At 48.7% G+C, this 22986-nt stretch overlaps 2 protein-coding genes across 3 annotated transcripts; both read left to right on the forward strand.

Annotated features, from left to right (window-relative positions):
* The first annotated feature begins 1774 nt into the window (after nt 1-1774).
* On the forward strand, nt 1775-10634 carry LOC311445104 (UPF0764 protein C16orf89 homolog). 2 transcript variants are annotated; one of them, XM_084536828.1, is made up of 8 exons: nt 1775-2203; nt 3891-4040; nt 4479-4629; nt 4806-4923; nt 6361-6496; nt 6925-7029; nt 7529-7612; nt 10017-10634. In XM_084536828.1, the coding sequence occupies exons 1-8, from the start codon at nt 2032-2034 to the stop codon at nt 10079-10081; spliced, it is 981 nt and encodes a 326-aa protein (XP_084392954.1). In that variant the 5' UTR covers nt 1775-2031; the 3' UTR covers nt 10082-10634. The 2 variants fall into 2 exon arrangements, with proteins under 2 accessions (XP_084392954.1, XP_084392953.1); XM_084536827.1 differs by lacking the exon at nt 10017-10634 and adding an exon at nt 9682-10015.
* Nucleotides 10635-11992: 1358 nt separating this feature from the next.
* NAGPA (N-acetylglucosamine-1-phosphodiester alpha-N-acetylglucosaminidase) lies at nt 11993-22831 on the forward strand. Its single transcript, XM_084536823.1, has 12 exons — nt 11993-12148; nt 12288-12773; nt 15268-15407; nt 15957-16065; nt 16377-16505; nt 17352-17560; nt 18589-18636; nt 19052-19180; nt 20341-20472; nt 20656-20716; nt 21218-21463; nt 22225-22831. The coding sequence occupies exons 1-11, from the start codon at nt 12012-12014 to the stop codon at nt 21420-21422; spliced, it is 1785 nt and encodes a 594-aa protein (XP_084392949.1). The 5' UTR covers nt 11993-12011; the 3' UTR covers nt 21423-21463; nt 22225-22831.
* The last annotated feature ends 155 nt before the right edge of the window (nt 22832-22986 follow it).

The following is a 22986-nucleotide window of genomic DNA, read 5'->3' on the forward strand; positions in this document are numbered from 1 at the left end:
CTTGAGGCCCCGCGGAGGGGGCAGCGCCCCCGGGCGGTGCGGAGGGCGAGGGCTGAGGGGGGCGCCCGGGTCCGCCTCACGGCACGAGGCGGAAGCCAACGGGGTGATTTCTAAATTAACTTATTAATAATTTATCAATAAATTATTATTTATTTATAAATAAAATCACAATAAATTGTATTTATTTATTTATTTTATTTTAATGGATTAAAAATTCAGCACGGCTGAGTGCCGGGTCCTGCACTTTGGCCACAACAACGCCATGCAGCGCTGCAGGCTGGGGGCAGAGTGGCCGGAAAGCTGTGTCAGAGGAAAGAGATCCGAGGGTGTTGGTCGATGCTCACCTGAACATGAGCCGGCAGTGTGCCCAGGTGGCCAAGGAGGCCAACGTTATGCTGGCTTGTGTCAGGAGTAGTGCAGCCAGGGAGGTGATCGTCCCCCTGGGCTCTGCTCTGCTGAGGTCGCACCTTGAGTGCACTGTTCAGTTCTGGGCCCCTCACTACAAGAAGGACATCGAGGCCCTGGAACGTGTCCAGAGAAGGGCTACAAAGCTGGTGAAGGGCCTGGGACACAAGTCCTGTGAGGAGCAGCTGAGGGAGCTGGGGGTGTTTGGTCTGGAGAAGAGGAGGCTCAGGGCAAAGCTTATTGCTCTCTGCAACTGCCTAAAGGAAGGTGTGAGGAGCTGGGGGTTGGCCTCTGCTCACAGATAACTGGTGATAGGACCAGAGGGAATGGCCTCAAGTTGTGGCAGGGGAGGTTCAGGCTGGAAATGAGGAGACATTTCTGCTCAGAAAGAGCAGTCAGGCATTCGGACGGGTTGCCCAGGGAGGTGGGGGAGTCACCGTCCCCGGGGGTGTTCAAGGAGAGTTTGGACGTGGTGCTTGGGGACATGGTTCAGTGGGTGATGGTGGTAGGGGGATGGTTGGACCAGATGATCTTGGAGGGGTTTTCCAACCTTTATGATTCTGTAATTCATCCAAGCGTGCCCACTCAGTGTCCACAGGTGTCCTCATTTAATGAGAACAGGAGCAGTTCCTCGGTTTTCTGTCCCAGCGCTGTGTGTGTTCTGTCACACTTCTCCATCCGGAGCAGTGTCATCAGATGCGGGGAACTGGCAGCACCGCAGCTCTCCTGAGGGCAGCCTGGGGCCCGGCTACCTGCAGGCCACACCACCCACAGCCTTCTGATGGCCCCTTTACACCATCCCTCTGAAATAAATTATTTTCTAAAAAATAATTAAAAAACAAATTTTGCTTAGAAACCTGGTGAACTTGGATAATTTGCTTCATTTGACATATGTAATATCTTGTGAAGCAGCACAGAATTAGCACAGCGTTTCCTTCATCTCTATCAAAAGACTAACCCTAGGTATGTGGTAAATGCATTTAATGTATTTACTGCTTAGGGCTCACAGCAGGCGGTAACATACAGTGAAGCCCTTCATTTCCAGACATGCAGACTCCTCTTTCCACCCTTAACCCAGGTGCAGTGGCAAAGAAAGGCCTTGGTGAGCTGCTCACTACCTCGCACGGAGCAGAGGTGACGGCAGGCAGCCCATATCTCACCGTGCCCTTCAGCAGTCTGACCACCGCAGTGGGCTCAGCACACATGCACACAGCCTTGCTGTAAAAGTGCTCTAAATAAATGATTTCTCAGCACCTTCTTCAAGAACGCTGTGCACACTTCAAAAGCTGTATTTTTAATTGCAGATGCACAGTCTTTTACCTCCCCTTACCTCTACGCATGACCAAGAGCTCCCTCTTCTGATGGCAGCTACAACAATTTTACTGAAGGCAGGGAAGAAAGACTGGATTTGATCTGCTGAGTTGTACTGCCAAGTGTGTTGGCTGACATTTAAAGGCACAAGATATTTGCTAGCATTGAAGATGACAGTCAAGCTTTCTGTGAGAACACAGCGGCATACCTGTGGTTAAACTGTTAAGGGAAAGTATTCCCTCACACACAGCAGGACCTGCTGTGAGCAAGGGGTATTGATTTAGAAGTTACACAACCTCTTTGAGCAGAGTAGATATGCTGCATACTTTCTTCTTGCTGATTTTTCTCTCCAAGGCCAGCTTCTTGAAAACTGAGCCTAATGTGAGGAGCTCTGTCATTTCTGCCCTCGAGAAAGTGACTGTCTTCATGGAGAGTCGGTATCAGGACATCAATTTAGATGCAGTGCTGGGATTTCATGTTTTGCAAGGTATTGTGACACAGTCTGGCTTTTTTTTTTTTTTTTTTTTTTTTTTTTTTTTAGGAACTAAGCTGATACCAGCTTTCTTGACTTTAGTCTTTACATTACACAGATTTGACTGCTAGTAGCATGATATATCTATATTAATTTCTAAATTCATTTTTTACCCTGTTTTAAAGATTCAGCTCCTTAAATGCACTAACAGTAGTAGTGATCCAGCTGTTATTTTCATCAAAAGTACGCCTTAGAAGGAAACCTTGATTCTTCTTGTTTTTAAGAGGACTCACCTGGGTTACCTCTGGCTTGGGAGGAATGCAATAAGCTGTAAGAAGAATATTTTAAACTATTTGTTAATACTTGGCATTATATTCCCCTGTGGGATCCAAACCAATTTGGATAAGAGTTGCCTCTACACACAAATTTTAGGGCCATTCCCTAGTTTGGGATCAGAAGTTGGTGTTCTCAGCATCCACCTGCTTTGACACCTGCCTTACCCAAAGTGTGGGTGCAGCAGAAAAGGCAGAAGCAGTCCCTAAGCCACATCCACATTTTCCGGTGCACTGGAGGAATTTGGAGGTAGGTGATAACCTGGCTACATGGCTACTTTATCTCTGTGTGAATTCCAGTCACCTCCAGAAGGGGTCAAGATCTGATCTTTGTAATAGATATTCTTCATAAAGCAGACAGGAAAGGTAGTTACATGCTATCACAAACGTAAATTTGGAGTGCAAACAGACCCACAGCCAGACAGCCATAGAAATTAAAGGGCTAACAGAATGCACCACTGACTCACTGTAAACAGTCTGCCAAACTCACAGAAGCACAAAGGGCAGGAAGCACATGTAACAAGAACAGTAATTATCTGCCACCTTGTAACTCATTAAACTGTCTTTGCCTGTAGAAGTGTGAGCAATCCCTTGGGCAATACAGAGGGCTTTTTTGACATTTGAGAAGTCTGTCTTTTTTTTGTTGTTGTTATTTTCTCCATATGGATGCTATCCATTTCACAGAACAGTTGAGATTGGAAGGGACCTCTGAAGGTCACATTCTCAAATCCCTGCTCAAGCAGGGCCACCTACAGCAGGTTGCCCAGGACCATGTCTGGGGCTTTTTGAGTGTATCACTGGGAACCTGGTTCTGTCCTCTGTGCACCCTCCCTTCAGATAACTGTATGCATGGAAGAGCCACCCCCTCCCCAGCCTTCTTTTCTCTGGGCTCTACTCTTCCCTCTGTGTCAGGACAGTTTGAACATTGCTGGAGCATCTCTGGATTAGCAGCCATTCTTCAAAGGAAGAAAAAAAGAGGAGGGCTATAGGAGAGCCTGACTACCTCTGCAACATCTTAACATACTCTCTTATAGAGAACACACTAAACATATTTCATAGCTTTCTTTTCTTCCTTGTTTCTTCATATATCAAATAATAGTTTGGCGTCTAATTGCAGTAGCATAATGCTCTGCAATAAGATACCTACTAACCATGTCAAAAGAGACACTACTTAGGTATAATATAGTCTAGTACATTGGGTTACCTAATAGGTTCCAGGGTAAATCTTGTTTAAAAAATGTTGGCTGTGAGGAGAATGGCTGTCACCAGAGGAAACTACAAAACTATTTAAAAAGGAAGGGAAGAAAAAAAAAAAAAAGAGTGGGCAGAGAAGTTATGGTAGCATACAAAATGAATTTTTGTTTCTGCAGGCTATTTGAAAGGAGCCCTAGAAAAGTGGCCTTCAGAACATGAATTACTTGCCCAGCGTGCCCGAGTTGAAAGTGTGGTGAAGAAGTTGTCTTCTCTGATTGAAAAAGCAACATATTCTCTAGTGCAGAATGATCCCAAATATTTCAAAGGTAAAAATAACAAGTATGGATGGCATTGAAGAAAAATAGTTCTCATTCAAGCTCAAGGTATTCGTATTGCAGTGTTTTGCCTTTATGCAGTGACCTATGAAACAACAAAGATGCCAGAGTTAATGAAAAGAAAGAGTTTACTTAGAGTTTGGTATCCATCCTGCGAGTTCTTATGAAGGAATGGCTAGTGAGCCTAAATGGAAACACAAATACTAATTCTTGGAAGTCTGCTGCTGATTTTTTGGGTGGCCTGGAGAAAAGCACTAAAGGCAGGTCTGCACAGTAGGGATATTCAGCTCTGAAAGCCATAGAGAGGCAATGTGCAGATGCATGCGAGGGTACCTTTGGGTGTAGACAGACTGAAGAAATCAGGCAGGGCCCGAGATCTCCCTTGACTATACCACTAATTACAGGCTCTCTTCTTTGATTTGCTTTCAGAATTTGCACCAATTTTAGGGCCACATTTCTGGGTCTTTCCCCGTTCATGGAACCAAACGGATACCTTACTGGCCTATACTTCATTTGGTAGTTCCAAGTGTTTTACAGAGAAAACAAGTGACACGTGCTATACGTATTTGCTAGGAACATGGTATGTTTCTGCGGTATCGCTGGATCCTTTCTTACTGCCACTGTTTTATAAGACTTTTCTATTGTCTGCTGGCAAGCAGAACATGAGAGTTACTGTGCCCTGCAATTGTACAGAACAGGAATAGGCCTTCCCTTAGCAGACTCTCCAACTCCATCTGTATTGCTATTCTTAAACAGGAAAGAGAATGGCAAGTCCTGCGTTGTCACAAGCACCTGTAGGAACATAATGACAAAACTTGGTTGCTCAGGTTACTCCTTGTCCCATCAGCTTTTCTACTTCATGTTTGCTGATATGGTAAGTGAAAAGCTTTATCATACAAGATTTATTAACCATGACAGTCAATATTATACATGGAAAAGAAAGCAATACGACAGAGTAGATTGTGTGATGGGATGTTAGAGATAACAAGGAGGAACAGTAAAGTTTTGCTAAAGGCGCTTTCTCAATACCTGTATTAGGTAAGTATCTGAGTGCAAATCTGGTGGTTTGGATTTCAAAGGTAAGCAAAGTTCAAAGACTATTTACTTGCCCTCATCTAGAAGTAAAGAGGAAAGACAGAAGTGGCAGTACGTCAAAGAAGGCCAATATTTTCTCTATAGTACTATAATCAAATTATCCTGAAGTGTACAGGAGCTTGTGAGAGGTAAAGAAATTCTTGGTGGAGGTAAACCTGTAATCTTGTGAGAACTGAGTGAATGAAGGCGGCGTATGGAAATTTGGGCAGTGGTGTGCCTGGGAACAAATATGGAGGAAGGTGGAAGGCTCTGCAAGAACTAGCTTGTTGCCCTTTGTCTCGGAGGCAACTGATCATTCCAATGGATTTGAATATACTGGGAAAGCACTTAAGTTGTGACAGAGAAAGTTATGATTCTGCCTAGTATCCATCGAGGGAGACAAACCAGGAACTTAGAAATTACCTTTTCTGACTGAAAACAGGTTGGAGTAAAAGAGAAAGAAGCAGCAGAAGGGGCTGCATTGCAAGGAAGATGAAGAAAGAGAATTGAGGGATGAGAGGTTTCTCCGAACACAATTTCTAAACCTAATTTAGACAGAGCAAAGGCTCTGTGCTTTTTTGATTCCACTCACAAATACTCTGAACTGTAGCAATATACCTAAAACACCTAGGAACATATTTATGATTTTATTGGTCACGTTTTCCCCAACTTCTCAACTTGTTTGTAAGGCCACTCCTTTCCCTCCTGATTAACACCAATATTTCAGGTATGTGCCTCATCACAGATCTGCAGAACAGACATTCCAGCTGCAAAGGATAACACGTACCTTATTCATGCAACATGTTACAAGTATCACGCTACTGGTGACTGGTACCTAACTTGTGCGTAGCCACCAGGCACTATGTCTATTGGGACAACTCTACTGAGAGATAACCAAACAAGCTGTTTGAAAATACTATTTCACAGCTTATTAGCCTTGAAACAGATTGGCGATGAGGGTCCCTACCTGCTGTGTAGGTACCATATAATGATATTCTTTTCCATTCACTCAAGGCAGGACGTTCACTCAAAGCGGGACACATGATGCTGTAGGGATCCTATAGTCCATGAGATGCATCCTGCTAAAAAAAATAACATTTCAGTTGCCACAAAATATTTGAATCCAGTCTAAGATTTCCAATTGCAGTTCACAACTCTTAGAGCCTCTCTTCCCTAATCCAATTTAGAGGGGAAAAAACAAAATGCAGTGCAATAGTCAAGTTTTTTCTGTATCTAGAAAGGATGCTCTGATCATCTGTTCCTGAGGAGCCAGTATTACAAGAATATTTTCTGTGCTAGCATGATGAAAATAAACTTGCAGATCGAAAGCAATGGATTTGAGTCTTCTTCTCAAGACCTCTTCATGGAAAACAGTACGTAATCTCTTCTCAGTTAACCAACACTGTTGTAAATGTTATTGTGAAATAAAGAAAGCTAAGCTTTTTCTCCAGTAGCAATGAGTCATCTAAGAAAACTGAAGAAAGATTTGGTACCTTAATCAGTTATACAACATTTAAAACTTCAGCCTCAAATATTTATCTTTAATTTTACAAGCTATTTTTTTAATCCAAAATTAAGATGTATAAAGTTTATAGTTTAGTTACATTAACTATACTTTAATGGACATTATTTCCAAACTTGGAATTTATTTGCCTAATTCTGCTGTTAACAGTGATTTTTAGGATTAACATGGCATGATTTTAATTAAGCTTTATGGGCATGTTTCTTGCTGGAGATCAAGCATGTGAAGCCATAATGACAAAAACAGCTGTGGTTTTCTGTGCCATTTAATTTCCCCTAGTTATGCTCTGTGGCATGTCTGGCTTCTCTGACTTCTACAAACTCAGATGGCTGGAGAAGATTCTCGCTTGGCAGAAGCCTAAGGAGGGATGCTTTGGGGAACCCAGTGAGTAAGCCTGACCCTACAGGAGGGAGGTGTTGTGGTGCCGTGCCTCAGTGTGTAAGATGTGCATGGCCAATTGAAGAGCTCTGTTACAGTAGTTCTCTAAGGTCTTAAGGACAGCTCAAAGGGTGCCCCTTCCCCGCCCCACCTCCACTGGAAGAAGAACAATTACTAGTGTTTTTCCCATGTACAAAATCTTTCACAAATGCTACATGGGCTTCAGCACAAAGAATGTGCCTGGACATGTAGTTTGCCAGAACCTTAGTCAATCTGTAATACGTTTCCTCAGTGGAAGACTGTTTGGTGAGCTGTAAGGTAAGGCCAGTGCCTCATGCTTCACGAAAACAGAAACCTCAGAAACAGAGGTGTTAAGAAGTCTTCTTCACTGAGAATGACAGTGCTCTCAGCATTGAAGGGCAATCAATTTCCCTGTATTTCCTTTTAAAAAATAAACAAAATAACAAGGAAAAAAACCTTACACACCACACTCTTTTCTCTTCAGGTGAAGATTTTGAATACTCTGCCGGAACAGAAGACCAAAAGAAGCCGCTAAGGAGAGTTAAGAGACGGGAAAAGATGTTTACAGGTATTTAAAGGAAGGTGTATTTTTTTGAAAAGCTTTGTTCCAGTTGCTGCTGAATAACTGTGCATGAACTATTCAATAGCACACAGTTGTTCCCAAGGTAACTCTAACTTCCTTTTTTTAAATGTACAAGTGACTTTCTTTTTTCCCTAAGAATGTGTGCAGAAAGAAGGTGTTACAGATGTTTCCATTAACAAGAAAAATTATTCTGCAGTAGTCCAAGATTTTGTCAGGGAACAATCCTACTCTTAAATGGCAGTTTGTAGACAAATATCACAGCATGAACACAGAACAAAAACTGCAATTTGTGCCTGTACTGAATAAGCCACCATAATGAGAGCCTATAACAGGCCTGGAAAAAATACTCCGAATTACAAAGACAGGGAATAAGAGTCAGCCGTGTCCTAAGGGATGGCAGGCAGCAATAGGCCAGGCAATGATCTTACCTACAGCACATGGTCCCACAGCAACCCTAGCTGGGTGAGCAGAGTAGCGTGGTGGCAGCAGGTCCTATTGACAGCCTGGTAATCATCACCCTCAAGCAAGGTAACAAGACGCAGGTCCATCCAAGAAATCTAATAAATAAATAAATAATAGTAATAATGGACCACAACTGGAAACACATACATCTGCAAATTAGTTCAGGAAATAATTGAAGGCCAGGTCAGTGATGCAGTGAAAACTCAATAACCAAAGTTAAGTTATTAATATTCTTTATTATGGCACTGCGTGTGCGGGGGATCGCTCTGCCTAACACACACACCAAGGGTTACTTCCAGTGTGCTTATATTAATGGGATATATACATATTCGTCTCACTTCCCCATAAGTCTCTTGCATATTCATTAGGTCTCAGAAGAATCATTAACATCCATTCCCGCCCCTATTCAGATACGTGCTGGAGTCCTCAGGTGGTCATCCAGTGTGCTTTGGTAGTCTTTTGATGAAGGCCAGAAGTCTTCCTCACTGCTAAACTTCTGACCCTTCCTTTCTTTTGCAGACTTCAGCATTCCAGGCCAATTCTTGCTGGTTCTATTATTGTGCATGAAGTCTTCCCTTATCTTTAGAGACGTCCTGTCCTTGTACTCCCTGCCTCAGCCCTGCCCCTGTGGTTGATATAAAACACACAGTTGTGTTAGCGAAAACCTGTAAAATCAACATCCTTTGCCTTGTTCCCTGTCTCACCTGAGTGTAAATGAGGCTTCTAGGTCCATGGGTGAAGGCCCCTGGCAAGGCTGGTCAGGACAGCTAGGACCTATTGCTGCACTCAGGGTCCTACAAACCTGTGCTTCAAAACACCAAGTCCATTTTGTAATTTGTGAGCAAAGTTGGTTAAATTTCTCAGTCACCAGTTCACCAATGTTATCATTTTACCATGAATCCGTCTAGTCTTACACACACAGATGCACAAAAAAAAGGCTCCTGGAAGGCACAATTAATAAGGCATTTGTAAAATAAAACACTTGAAGTAGGCAGAGAGCTAAGAGAGCTAGTGTTCATTATCATACACAAAATGAGTCAAATGTCTCCCTGATTTCTGTGGTAGTAAGCCCAGTGCATGGGAAATTCAGAAATCTTAAAATCCTCATATTTTCATTTCATGTGGCAATGCCAGTATTAATCTACCTGGCTGCCCACATTTCTGATCCGTGGAAAGGATCCAGAAGTCTTGCACACAGGGATATCAACTGCTGTGCTACAGATTCATAACATGAAATAAGATGTTTTCTTTTATATATAGTTTTTTTTTTTTTTTTTCTTCCTTCAGTGTCTATCAAAGTAAAGGCTCTCAATATTCCTGCTAAGTAGAAAAATAGGATTACTCTTATCTCAGCAGCTGGGTACAGTATAACACAGAGTATTTTATTTGAGGTCAAACACTGAGCACAGGGTCACACACAAATCATGGGGCAAAGCAGCTATAAAATCCAGCTGAAGTTCTGCCTTGCAGTTTGACATTTGATCTCCCTGACTAAACTTTACTGTAGCCTTCCACATGTACATGGTTTTAAAATCAGTGCAGATCATCACCTATGCAAGCCATGTAGCATTACTCAATGACTTTCTCCACAGATGGATGTTCCTCCCATTCCACAGCTGTTGCAGTAGGATCGCTTGGAGGGTTCCTGTACTACTACTGCTGCTGACACCAACAGCGCACTGCAGACTGTCAGCAGGAAGGCCACGTGCACAGCGAGGCGATCGGTCCTTGAGCAGGACTGGTGCTCAGTTTGTAGTGAAATAGGATTAACCTTCAAATCAGTCTTGTTTTGCAATACTAAACCTTGGGAGATGTTTTTTAATTATGGTAACGCTGGATAGTTGTCCACTGTATGTGTTTTCTTGTTAAGTTTTCAAGTATCCCAGAGAGGGATGGATTACCGTTAAATACACACATTTTTCTGTAGATCAAATTCTACTGGAAGATTTTCACCTTCTAAGGAGATCTTCACCTTCACCGAATCTGAATTAATATCCTGGATATTTCTGTGACGTCTCTAACTTTGCTGTCTCAAGTCCCAATCCTGCCAGGTACCTGCCCTGGTTTTAGCTGAGATAATTTTCTTCATAGCAGCTAGTATGGTGCTACGTTTTGGATTTATGATTAAAATAGTGGTGATGACATAGCCACGCTCTAGCAGCTGCAGAGCAGTGCTTACACCAAGACTTTTGTGCTTCCCATGGTGCCCTGCCAGCGAGGAGGCTGCGGGTGCACAAGCAGCTTGGAGGGGACACAGCCAAGGAAGGAGAGCTGATCCAGGCTGACCAAGGGATGTTCCCTGCCATATGGCATCGTGCTCAGCAATGAAAGCTGGAGGGAAAGAAAGAGGAAGGGGGGGGGGGGGGGGGACACGTTCGGGGTTATGGGATTTGTCTTCCCAAGTAATGTTACGCATGATGAACCCTGCTTTCCTGGAAATGGCTAAACATCTGCCTGCCGATGGGGAGCAGTGAATGATTTCCTTAATTTGCTTTGCTTGCATGCACAGCTTTCCCTTTACCAATTAAACTGTCTTTATCTTAAACTATGAGTTCTCTCACTTTTACCCTTCTGATTCTCTCTGCAATCCCACTGGGGAAGAGCAAGCAAGTGGATGTGTGGGGTTCAGCTGCCTACCAGGGTTAAGCCACAACAGCACCAAATGCCTTCAACATCTGCATCCCACTGGGTTCTAACACGTGTGTAATGAACAATTTTCTGTGACTTTCAGTTTGCTGATCCCTCTTTGCTGATGGAAACGCAGATGCCAAGAGCGGACAGAAGCCTACAGACAGAAACATTTGCTGTTTTATCTTGCCAAGGCAAGATGAAAAATCATTGTTAGAGCTGTGTTAAGAATCATAGAATCACAGAATCATAGAATTGTTTACAGAATCACAGAATCGCAGAATGACTGAGGTTGGAAGAGACACGTGAAGACCATCTACTCCAACCCCCTGCCGAGCAGGATCACCTGGAGCACGTTACACAGGATGGCATTAGGTTGAAAAGACCTGCAAGACCATCAAGTCCAACCATTAACACTGCCAAGTCTACTGCTAGCCCGTGTCCCTCAGCACCAAATCTCTGTGTCTTTGGAACACTTGCAGGGATGGAGACCCAACCACTTCCCCGTGCAGCCTGTTCCAATCTCACCGAGAGAGGGAGTTAGGAGAATACAATAAATCACTGACCTTTTAGAAAAGAATTTACTAACTTTTAGAAAAGGGGGAACTGAGAGAGAAAGTTAGGGGAATCTTATCAAGTAGAGGTAGAGTGACAGACAGCATGGAACCAGGATGCTCAAATTAATTATAGCAAGAAGCCTTGGGCCCGTTTACCAAGGTCAGTCTCCTAACAAGAGTGTGAGCCTGTCTTAAGAAACTGGTCCTGCGGATGGACAAGAGCCAAGGAGCAACTGAGTCTGTGCAGAGACAAGAGGTCAAGGAGCAGTGATGAGAAAGAGTCACCAACCTTCATCCCCACGACCCCTGACGACCGCCACCAGAACACACTGTGCAGTGCAGATGGGAGGAGCTTATGGAAATGACTCCTTGGGACTAATTTTAATACGGAGCGGGGACAGGTTATGAATATGTATAGGCGTAGTGTGAAACTTCATGCATATGTGACTCCTTGCTGCATATAACCAAGGCAAGTTTCCACGCCAGGAGCACACCAGGTTGTCGGGACCGCCCCCGTGCTGCCGGCACACACCGCACCTCCTGTACAGCTTACTGACCGGGGACCCCTTCTCCGCAAGTCCTCGCACCCCTTCAGTGACGGATCTTCCCTTAATCCCCCACCCCGGTGCACCCCGAGGCCGTTTCCTCTCCTCTCGCCGTTGCCCCTCCCGCGGCAGCGCCGTCCCCGGGCCCTCCGCGCCGCCAGGGGCCGCGCTGCCGCCGGGCGCCCCCCGAAGATGGCGGCCGGGGCCGGGGCCGGGGCCGGAGCCGGGGCTGCGGGCGGGGACCGCGGGCGGCGGCGGGCGCTGGGCCGGGCGCTGGCGGCGGCGGCGCTGGCGGCGCTGGGCTGGCTGCAGGCGGCGCTCGGCCACGGGTGAGTGGCGGCCCCGCCGCGCTCCGGGACCGGGAGGAGCGGGGATGGAGGGGAGAGGGGGGACAGAGAGCGGCGGAGCCCGCGCTGCGAGCCGAGCCGAGCCGAGCCGAGCCGTAACGCCCGGGCGCTGTCGTTGCAGGGCTGCCCCCGGCCCCCGCCTGCTGCAGCCGTACCCGGCGGGGCGGCACGGCCCCCGCCACCCGCACCGCGCGGTGCGGGACTGCCAGCCCCTGCGGCACGGCAACGCCACGCACGAGGCATGGCCCGCGGACAGCAGCAGCCAGCTCCCCGTGGCCACCACCAGGCCCTTCGTCTCCTACGTGCCCTCGGAGGGCGACGACCGCCGGGTGGTGTACGGGCACTTCACCTTCGTCAGGAACCCCCGCAGGACCGTCTCGGTGCTGGAGCCCGGCGGAGAGGGCGGCTGCCGGGCTCGTCGCAGAGCCCCCGTGGAGGAGACGGCGAGGCTGGGCGGGTGCCTGGTGGCCCAGAACGGCGGCTACTTCGACATGGAGACGGGCGAGTGCCTGGGGAACGTGGTGAGCGACGGCAGGCTGGTGAGGAATGCCCACGGCCTGCAGAACGCCCAGTTCGGCATCCGCAAGGACGGCACCATGGTGTTCGGGTGAGGACGGGGCTGGCTGCGGGGTGGGAGCGCTGCCCAGGCACTGCCTCTGTGGCCTCTCGTGGTTATCACAGAATGGGAGATCCTTATGGGGCTGTGCTCCATGAGGTTAGGGATGTCCTGCCTGCAACCCACTGAGCTCGCACGGACCCCGTTGGCTTCCTCTCCTCATCCTGTGTGTGGCTGCTCTTCACAGGAAAAACGTGTCTTGTTGTTCAGTGGAAATCCTGACATCTCCTGCAGTGCCCGTGTGCCGCTGCGTTGCCCTTCCTGAGGTACCGGGGTAGTTAAAGCCCCATATGAGCACCAGGGCCTGTGAACACGAAGCTTCTCCCAGTTGTCTGAAGAAGGCCTCATCCTCCATTTCCTGACCGGGCAGGAGGAGGCAGGCACCCCCCATGACATCCCCTTGTCACACTGCCGGTGCTCTAATCCCGACCTGTAAGGTCTCACCCTAAGGTCTCTGCTAGCCTGTGCTCGGTGCCTAGGCAGAGCTCCGGGCGTTCCTGCTGCTCTCTCCTGTGAAGGGTTGCTGTGCCCCACTTCTGCTGCCTTCCCTGGGTTCAGTCTTATCCTGAGGAGCCGCTATCCAGCATTCCAGTCGCGCTATCCCACAGTCTCTGTGATCCCAACGAAGCTCTAGCCCTGCAGCTGCACTGGCCTCCAGTTCCCTATTTTGTGCATTTAGCAGTTTCACATAGGCACCCGTTCTGATTCGCCAGGAAAGGGGTGAAAACTTCTCCTATGAGTCCTCTCGGCACTTCCTTCTTTGTGTGCATATGGTTTAGATCCCCTTCAGGCTTTTTAATTTTTTTTGTTATAAGGTCTTTTGTCCATGTCAGCCTGCAGCCATTGCCAAGCTGATCTATCTCTTCCTTGCTCGACTGGGCTATCATCTTCTCGCTGCATCATTCCTGGTGTAAGGCTCTCCTCACCGGGCTGGCCAGCCTCTTTACAAAAACTGCTGTTGCCTCACTTGGTCAGCTGGGTGCCATCTCTGCCTGTCAGTGCTCAGAGAGGGTCCTGTTGTTGTAAAAGCCACGTTCCTGCTGCCAGTAGCAGCTGTGCTACCACTTAGGCTTGGTTTCGCAGAGCTCGCAGCCCCTTTCCTGCTGTAGGGCGCTGACCCTGCTCCATCGGTGCAGAGCTGTGGGAGCAGCAAGAGCTCCCTCCCTCCTGGTGCCAGCACTGAGTCTTCCAGCCTTCATCAGCACAGGGTTTGCCAGCCCGGTGAGCAGATTCTGGGTGCTCCTAGGGGCATCGAGGCTTCAGTTCCTGCAGGTTGTTGTCTGTCCATCTCTCTCTCATCACCCCAGCTGCTGTGCAGTGTGCTGCCCTCCTCCTGTAGCTCCTTGTCCTGGCAGCACAGCTTCTCAACCAGTCCACGCCGGGACAGGGAGAGGCACGCGGTGTCCCCACAGCCTGAGGCTGCAGCATTGTGTGCTCCCTCCGCAGCTCAGAGCGAATCCAGGTGCCCGCTGTGCCGGGGCTGGTTGGTGCAGGAGCTGCACCCTGTGGTGTCCCTGCGTCTGCCCAGGCGTGCTGCTCTCGGGGAGCTTCTGGCAGTAATTTGGACTGTCAGGGCCGTGGGAAGTAGTCCACAGCTCTCACACCGTGCCGTGGTCAGCAGGACAGCGCGGGGCACGCTGTAACCCCCAGCCTCGCAGAGACGTTCCCTCCACCACTTAGACTGGGGTTGGGCAACCGCAGGCTTTACAAGCCGACAGCTGGCTATGCTCGTGGTGGTGTGCAGTTTGATCAGCTGTGTTCATTTTGGATTCACTTCCTGTCCTTAACGGGATTTCTTTCTGCCTGTTTTCTATTCAGGTATTTTCAGTTTCACTTTTTTACAAAATGGGATGCTTTATTCGGCTACAATCACACACTAAAACACCAAAAGCTAAGCGTCCAGCTCCCACAGGACATGTCTGGAACATGTGCAGCAATTAGTTTTACATCAAAAGCTGTCAGAGCTTACAATGAGAGTACAGCTGCTCAGCTTCAGCCTTTGCAGCTGTCCTGTGGGTTGCAAACACCAGCCAGCATCAGATTTTGATGAACCAGCTGTGGCTCAGCACCCTGATTTCTGAGAGAAGCCTGTCCCTTGGGAAGCATCCCGGTGACACACGGTGCCTGAGCTGTTAGGGGTGCTCCCAAAGACCCCTGAGCACTTGCCAATGGCTCTGCCCTCATGTTCTGCCAGCTGCTTTCTGCCCTTTTTATCCTGCCTCGGGTCCGCTGGCCACGTTGGTGGCAGGAGCCGCGTTGTGCACAGCGGCCTGGGGCAGTCAGGTCACCCACAGGGGCCGTGTAGCACTAGAGGGCTGCCGAAGGGACGCTCTGCACTGCTTGGCTGCTCGTGTTGGAGGCAGCCAACAGCCACTCAGCCACCTCTTCCCCTTCTCCCTGCCTCCGGAGCCCTCTGGCAGCAGCAGCAGCTTTTACCTAACACTGCCGTGACTGGGGGTAACTCCTCCTGCTCTCTCTTTCCTAGTTACCTGTCCGAGGAAGATGTTCTGGACCAAGCAAACCCTTTTATTCAGCTTGTGAGTGGAGTGGTTTGGCTCCTGAGAGACGGGGAAGTGTACGTCGGGCAGAGTCAGAAGGCTGAGTGTGATGAAACTCAGACCACAGGTAAATACCGTAAAGCTTCAGCCTGGGCATGGATTGTCCTGATGAGGCTGTTGGAAGGCGGTGGGAGCTCTGGGAGCTGTTGTCTAGTTGCAGTATTTGCTGCTTGCTTAAGAGGGCAACATCTTTTCTGTGCTGATTCACCCGAGTGTGTGGCAGGTGTGGTATGAGCATGGCAGTCTGCAAGGCAGGGCTGTGCTTGCCTGTTCGGTGCTATCAAAGAGAATCTGCTAAGGACTGTGAGAAGTGGTAGCACGTCTGGTGTTAATGCTTGTCCGGAGAAACTCAAAGCAGGTGCCTCCTGTAGGACATGAATACTACGGGCTTCTGTGTCCCCTTCCTTTGTCCCTGTGCCAGACAGAAACCTGACAAGAGTGCTTCTAGGCATGTTATTCCTAGATGGCTCGGATAAACAAGAGGAACCTGGGCTCTGTTCTCACTGTGTTTCAGTTTAGCTGTGCCCCTTGCTGGGAGCTGTTTTGCAGGCAGATGCGTCTCAACAGCCCGTCCTGTCACCCAGCTGGTGGATCAATTATTTCCTCTCCTGCACAGGAACCTTCGAGAAGTTCATCAATGTGATATCAGCCAGGACTGCGGTTGGACATAACAGTCAAGGGCAGCTGGTCTTGGTTCACGTGGATGGACAGACGGAATCCAGAGGGTAAGGCCAGGGCTGGGGTGGGCTCTCAGGGGAGGTGCAAATTCACTCTAAATTCTGTCACTAGAGCTGGAGGGACTCTGCAGCTGCCACTGACGTGTTCTAAGGCAGAGAGCTGCAGAACTGAAGAGGTCATTTGAAGGCACTGCCTGCTGGTTTGGTGCTAGAAGGGCAGAGCCACGGGGTGCTACCTTCAGGCAGCGAGTCAGCACACGTGGGATGGGAGAGCTGACAAGGAGAGGGGCCGAGCTTCTGGCACAGCAGTGCCAGGTTGGAGGGCGTGAACGAGCAGTGACAACTGTTTGCTTTTGCAGGCTCAACCTCTGGGAAATGGCTGACTTCCTGAAGCAGCAGGGAATCATCAATGCGATCAACCTGGATGGTGGAGGGTCTGCAACACTAGTCCTAAATGGGACCCTCGCAAGCTACCCGTCAGAGCACTGGTAGGTGCCGGCTGCACGGGGAGCTGCGCAGTCCCCATTAGCGTGCAGAGCTCGGTCCTGTCCCTCTGCTCTGCTGGGGAGTCAGTCCTAGCACTGCTGGGAGTTCACAGTGTGAAGGCATGTGGCAGGTTTTCGGGGAGAGTGACTCTTAAGTTTAAAGCAATTAGTAACTACCTGAATTTTCCACTTCGTCATCTAGGATTAAAGTTTAGCTGTTTTCAGATGTGCAGCAAAGCTGTGTGAGGTGATGGAATGGCCTCATGTAGGAACTGGGTCTGAAAGCAGCTCTTGACTGAGGAATTTGCAGTTGCATGTTGACCCCAATTTGCAGAGATCTGTCAATAGCTTATTACTATGGAAGAGAAACGCTGACCTGCAGACCCTGCTCTGCCTCGTGTCAGGGTACCTAAAGAATAATTTATGTTAGATTTAGGTTTTTAGCTGTTTGACTGCAAACATGAAGTGATTGAAAGTTCTGTTTGCTGTCTGGCAGTTGAAAGCCAAGTCTTGCTATTACTGCAGTGATGTCCCTCACTTAAAGGCGATAATGTTCTGATAAAGGCATATTGAACACAAAAGTTAGGAAAGCAAGGACTACCTACAAAGAGGCTTTGCTTACATGTTGCTTTTTTGTAATTCTGTATTTGAAATGAATCCTGTCCATTAGGAGTTAATACTGATGTAAAACGCTGACCCAAATCTAACTTTATATTTTTCCATTACTGACATTCTCCTTTGCCAGTGTGAATTGGGATGAAAATCTGTGGTTGTTACCAGCCGGTTTCATGTAGGGCTGGGAGCAGCAAAATGCTTGCACACCTTATGGGACCCATCTTCTGTCCCCAGCTCCTTTGACAACATGTGGCGTTGCCCTCGGAGCATCTCGACCATCGTGTGCATCCACGAGCCCGCCTGCGAGCCCCCGGACTGCAACGGTCACGGGGACTGCGTGCAAGGGGAGTGCCGCTGCGCTGGGGACTTCTGGAGAGGCCCAGCCTGTGACACGTTGGACTGCGGCCCTTCCAACTGCAGCCTGCACGGCACCTGCACGGCCTGTGAGTCACCGTGGCACTCAGGGGGTGGCACTCAGGGGGACGGGGGTGAATCACTCACCTGGTCAGAGCAGTCATGCTCGCTGTAGTACAGGTGTCACATCCAGAGTTCCTTCCCATCGTGGGCTGAAGGGCTGATGCCATTTGCCAGCAGCAGCAGCTGCTTCCCTCCCAGCAGAGGCTGCCCGTGTCTGGGTGCCCAGGCTTCTGGTGCCGCAGGTGCCAATCCCCCTGCCCTGGCTTTGCAAGCCTCCACCCTGGCCGTACCTTGTGGTGCACGAAGCTGTTCTTCCCCTTCCCTCTGGGCTGGAGGCAGTCAGAGCACACTGCCTCTAGGGAACAGCAGCACTGCCAAGCTGGGACTCAGATTTGGAAGCTAGAGCTGTAATAGGGCTTCACTTCAAACTCTGTCTCAGATTCCCTTTTTGCCCCCTGGGCTTGTGCTCGTGGTTTTCTTTGTAAATGAGATGTCGGAAAGGGCAGCGTGTTACACTGCATGACAAATAATGCAGCTGAGTTCTGCCCCCTCCCTTTGTTGTTCCTTCCCCCCCCATTTAGTTACCCCGCATCTCAGTTGTTACAAGTGCAATTGCTACTCTTCTGTAAACCGGTCTTGAAACCAGCAACTGCTGTAACGCACAGCCCTCAGCTTCTGCTCTTCTATACCTGCTCAGTCCATTTCTCTTCTACTTCCCTGGTTTAACTCACAGCCCAGTTTGCACCAGTGAAATGACTGGGCAGAGCCCACTGGGTGCAGGTGTTGCTAGTAGCTGACCCAGAGTTCATATCTCAAAATCCAATCAAGCAGGAGGTGTCGGGGAACTGCTGTGTGGGGCAGGTGTAATGGGTGGGGTTCGTACCTGACCTCTTTGTGAGTTCAAGATACCTCATCTGTGGGTTCCCTGGCAGAGGCAGCCCGATCTCACGTTAAGAGGCCACCCCAAGAAGCAGAGGCTCCTAATTTTGAGTTCCTGCAATTTCTAAGTATTTCTGTGTTGTTGTTAATGTCTGTTCTGTTTGTATTTGCACAGCTGGATGCCTGTGTGATGCTGGCTGGGTTGGCAGCAACTGCAGTGAAGGTAACACTGATTTCTACTCTATTCTAATTCTTTGTAGTCATCAGGAGGATAGCCTGAACTGCTTCCTCGGGGGCTGGCTGCCTGCAGTAGGGGGGAGGTCCCTAATACTCTTTCCAAGAGAGAGTAGTGAAGGGTGAGGCTACAGCACGCTCTCCTTTTTTGTCAGTGTGAGCTTAACTGCAGCCTGAGACTCTTCAGATGGGGTTGGCGTGAAGCCCTTTGCAAACTGCCCTTTTCCTGCCACTTGGAGTCACGGTCCCCGGGTGAGACGTGCTGCTCCTTGGGCAAGGCACAGACTTTTTTTTCTGAGCAGCCATCAACATCCTGGGCCAGTGAATGCTCCGGGGTATAACATGGGGTGAGACTGTCACAAACACTTGTAAAGCCTGATGCCATCTCTGCTTGTCTCCTGCAGCTTGTGCAAGTGGTTTCTACGGGGATGCTTGCACCCAGAAGTGCCAGTGCCAGAACGGTGGCTCGTGTGAGCCCGTGCACGGAGCCTGCTCCTGCCCAGCTGGGTACTATGGCACCAGCTGTGAGCACGGTAAGGGCTGCTCTGGAAAACAGCCTGGGCTGGGGAGAGGCCTTTTTTGTTGTATTTGAGCCACCTCATGTAGGCAATTTAAGTGTGAACTCTGCTGAACAGCATTAGGCCTCAGCTTCACAGCTGGAGCACAACCTGCCAGCTCTTAAGGGCTCGTCTGTCCTACCTGAATTGACTAAAAAGAAAAGGAACAGAGAGGAGACATTTTCTTCATCATTAGACAACTGTAGATCCCTGTTGAGTCTCTGCCCAGAAAAGCTGCATTGCTTTTTTGTGTGTATAGCACAAATAGCGCCTGCCCTTCCCTTGGAGGTGCTGCACCAGGCCCTGCCCACAGGTCACGCTTTGGGTGATCCAAGTCAGGGACTGTGAAAGGCTCTAAAGGTCCCTGCTGGCTCCTGGCCTTGGAATTCCAGCTGTGCTTGTGCTGGTGATAACTGAGCTGGCAACATGCTCAGTTGTGTAACTGCAATTTTTCTGAAGTACTGGAGGCTCCTGCCTGAACAGCCTGCTCTGCTGCCAGGACAAGTTAATTGCAGCGTGGGTGTAAACTTGTGTGCGCAGTTACTTCAGTGAGGCTTTGTTCTCAGCCTAAGAACACTCAGCTAGCCTGAGCCCTGTTTTACAAAAACCTCCTCCTAGAAGTAAGCAAAATAACAGTCATTAACTTTGAGTTCAGCACTTTCAAGCTGATGGAGAATGCAGAGTGGGGAGGTAGAACAGCTTTGTCAGGCTGCAGGAAGTGTGGGGGCTTTGAAGCTGACTATTCAGCACAACTGAAGAGCCTGCTGGCTGCCTGTGCTCACACAGAGGTACCTCCTTCCCTTTAGGAACTGGCCACTGCCCCCCACCACCTTTGCTTATGAGCCAAACAGCAGACCCGTAGCTCAAAGGTGGCAGGGAGGAAAGTGCATTGAAAGCAACAATGCTGGAGCCTGCTGTGGTGCCAGAAGCACCATGAATACCTCATCTGCTATGTGCAGGGGCTGAGCCTCTCTTACAGCTGAGAGTGTGTCCCTGGTTCCTGGCACCCAGCTGGTGCAGCTGAAACAGGCACAACTGAGCTGGGGGCTAGGGGGAGCTGCAGGGTGACAGGCTGGATGGGTTCTGAACACACAGAGCTCTGATAACAACCAGCTTCTTCGTGATACTTTTCCTAGCATGCCCCATGGGCTGGTATGGGCCCAACTGCCAGCAGCTCTGTGCCTGTGAACACGCCTGTCCCTGCGACCGAGAGACGGGCAGCTGTAACATCACCTACGACTTGGAAGTACAGGACCAGCTAAACAAAGGTACCTCTGAGTGCACTGGAGTGGATTATTTTTTTTTTTTTAAGTATGTGCCAAAGTTGCTCTTCCAACTCATGTTCTGTTTGCTTAGTCAACAGGCTTGCGTTTCTATTACCTTAGCTAAGCTTATCCTTGTTCACTGCAATTTTAACCCCTCGCTAACTTTCTTTCCTCTTTGTTTTCCAGCTGGGCAGTGTTTGGCTTCCCACAATAAGGAAAAGAACAAAGAAAAATTCTCTCTGTCAGAGTAAGTGTGTAATACTGGTCACGAGTATACACACACACACAGTAATGTGAGGCAAAGCACCAAAACCTCATTGTAAGACAAGTGCTGAGCTGAAGCCACCATCAGTGACAGTTCGTGAGCTGAGCCCAGTGCCCAGCAGCTCGCACAAACAACCAGCCACCTTTCCTCTCCCACTGACACACTGCGTGCCCAGCAGAAGGGCAGGGACAGATCCTCCACCAGAGCCCGGCTTTGGTGGTATTACTGAAGCTACAGCCTCTCTGCAGGCACTTTGGTCGTGCACTAACTGAGGGCAAAGCCAGAACCACCCATTAGCTCTGGCTGCCATAGCAGCCTTTCAGAGCCTTGCACAGAGCCTGCTCTCACCTGCCTGAGAGCACAACTGTAAGCTTGAGATGACAGAGAAGGGAGTACAAACCGTGAGAAATCATTTGCACACAGGGGGCACATGGGAGTGGGTCAGGAGATGTTGCTTATGTGGATTTTTCTTTTATCTGATAGAAGAACCTGGATCTCCCTGACCTCTGTCTTGGCTCTGCTTCTTGTGATTAGCACCATGGGAAACATAGGCTTCTTTCTCAAGGCCAGATCAGAGAGGCAACGTGAAAGTGATGATTATCTCTATCACCCCCTGATGGAGATGAACGGAGAAGCCAGTCATACCTCCACATCTGCTGCCTGTGAGACAGAAGATACTCAGGAATAAATTCAGACACTCTGTTAGAGTCCCAGATGAGAAAAGAAGAGGTATGGTACTCTGCATTTCGGAACTGACTGTTACATTCTGACTAGACCTAGAGTGTAAAACCACTGACAAACCCAAGACGCTTTTGTCTGAGGAACACCCTTGCTTCTTTGCTCAGTCCTGCTGAGTCCTAGCTTCCCTCCCCTCCCCAGCTGCTCTGGCTGGAGCAGATGGGATTGCATCTGGGATTTGGGGTCCCTAGCTGCCATCAGTGGATGCAGGGTGCAAGCAGCAGACCAGCTTCCACACACACAAGGCAATTCCACAGCTGCAGCAGAAATGAAGCCAAGGGTATTTCAGAAAGGTCCTTTCTCACACAGTGATGTAGTCTGTCAGTATTTTTAAGATACAAAATGAAATGCATGTTACCTCTAGCATAAAGACAGGCTTAAAGATAATTTGGTCTGTAACTGTCTGCACTTCCCTTCTAAGTTCAGACTTTCATCCAAAAATGAAAAGTTGTTTTAAAATGTTAGAACAGGTGCAGCACATGGTAAAACCACAGCATTTTTCTTCCTGGCCCCAGTGGCAGGCTCAAAGGCTGACACACAGACAGGGCTGTGGCTTTCTTGCACCTGACTTTCTTACCTGCCCTATGCTGACAGCAGGGCCAGAGCGTTTTCTTACTGAACCCCTAGTCCTAGGACTAATCTAGCAGGTGCTTCACAAGCACTGAATTTCCAATAGGTTCTTATTGTGTAGCAACACGATGAGTCAATGCTGGTTGAAAAGCCTCATTCCTGTGTTCTCTCCTACCTCCCAGGAGCAGCGTGCTCTGCTCAGCTGCACGGCCCAGCCAGCAAGGTACCACAGCCTCAAGCTCTCACCTGGGGAAAAGAAGAGGAGGCAGCAGCCTGAGCAAGACACTCCTGAGCTGTGCACTGGGCTCACCCTACCCCAGCCCGTTCAGCGTGTGCTTTCCCACCACCGGGCTGCCCTCAGCCAGCGGTACAGTCCCTCCAGCAGCCTTGCTCCTGGCTGCCAGAACTGCCTGTCCCTCCTCAGAGGGGATGGCAGCCATCAGGGGCTGGGGCTGCGATTGGTACTTCAAGCAACCCAAGATCCTGAACATCTCAGCTGGAAACTGGATGTTTTTATTTGAACATGTAATTGCACACTGAATTAATATGAGTTTGCTTCCATGTGAGGGGAAACTAGCCTTTAACATGCTACTTTAATGCTGCAAATTGGGTTTTTAAAGCCTGTCTGAGCCTGAATGTTTTTAAGCACTCTATTTTTATCTCTTCAAGCAAAGAATATGTAATTTTTGTGCCACTGCTGGCATCAAATCAACCTGTAAACTGAAGATTCTATTATTTTTTTATTTACAGAAGACAATTTGCCACTTGAATAAAGTCAATTAGTAATAATTGCCTGAAATGGGAATTCTTGATGCTCAGCTGCAGAAGGCAGAAATGATCCTTGCCCAGTTAATCTCAGTGGGCCATTCAAAGCCATGGAGCCCTCTTCATTTTCAATAACTATCTATATTGCAGGATTATGTGTACTGGCTTACTTTGTGGTA

This window comes from Aythya ferina, assembly GCF_964211825.1.
Source record: "Aythya ferina genome assembly, chromosome: 15".
In the NCBI taxonomy this organism is placed as follows: Eukaryota; Metazoa; Chordata; class Aves; order Anseriformes; family Anatidae; genus Aythya; species Aythya ferina.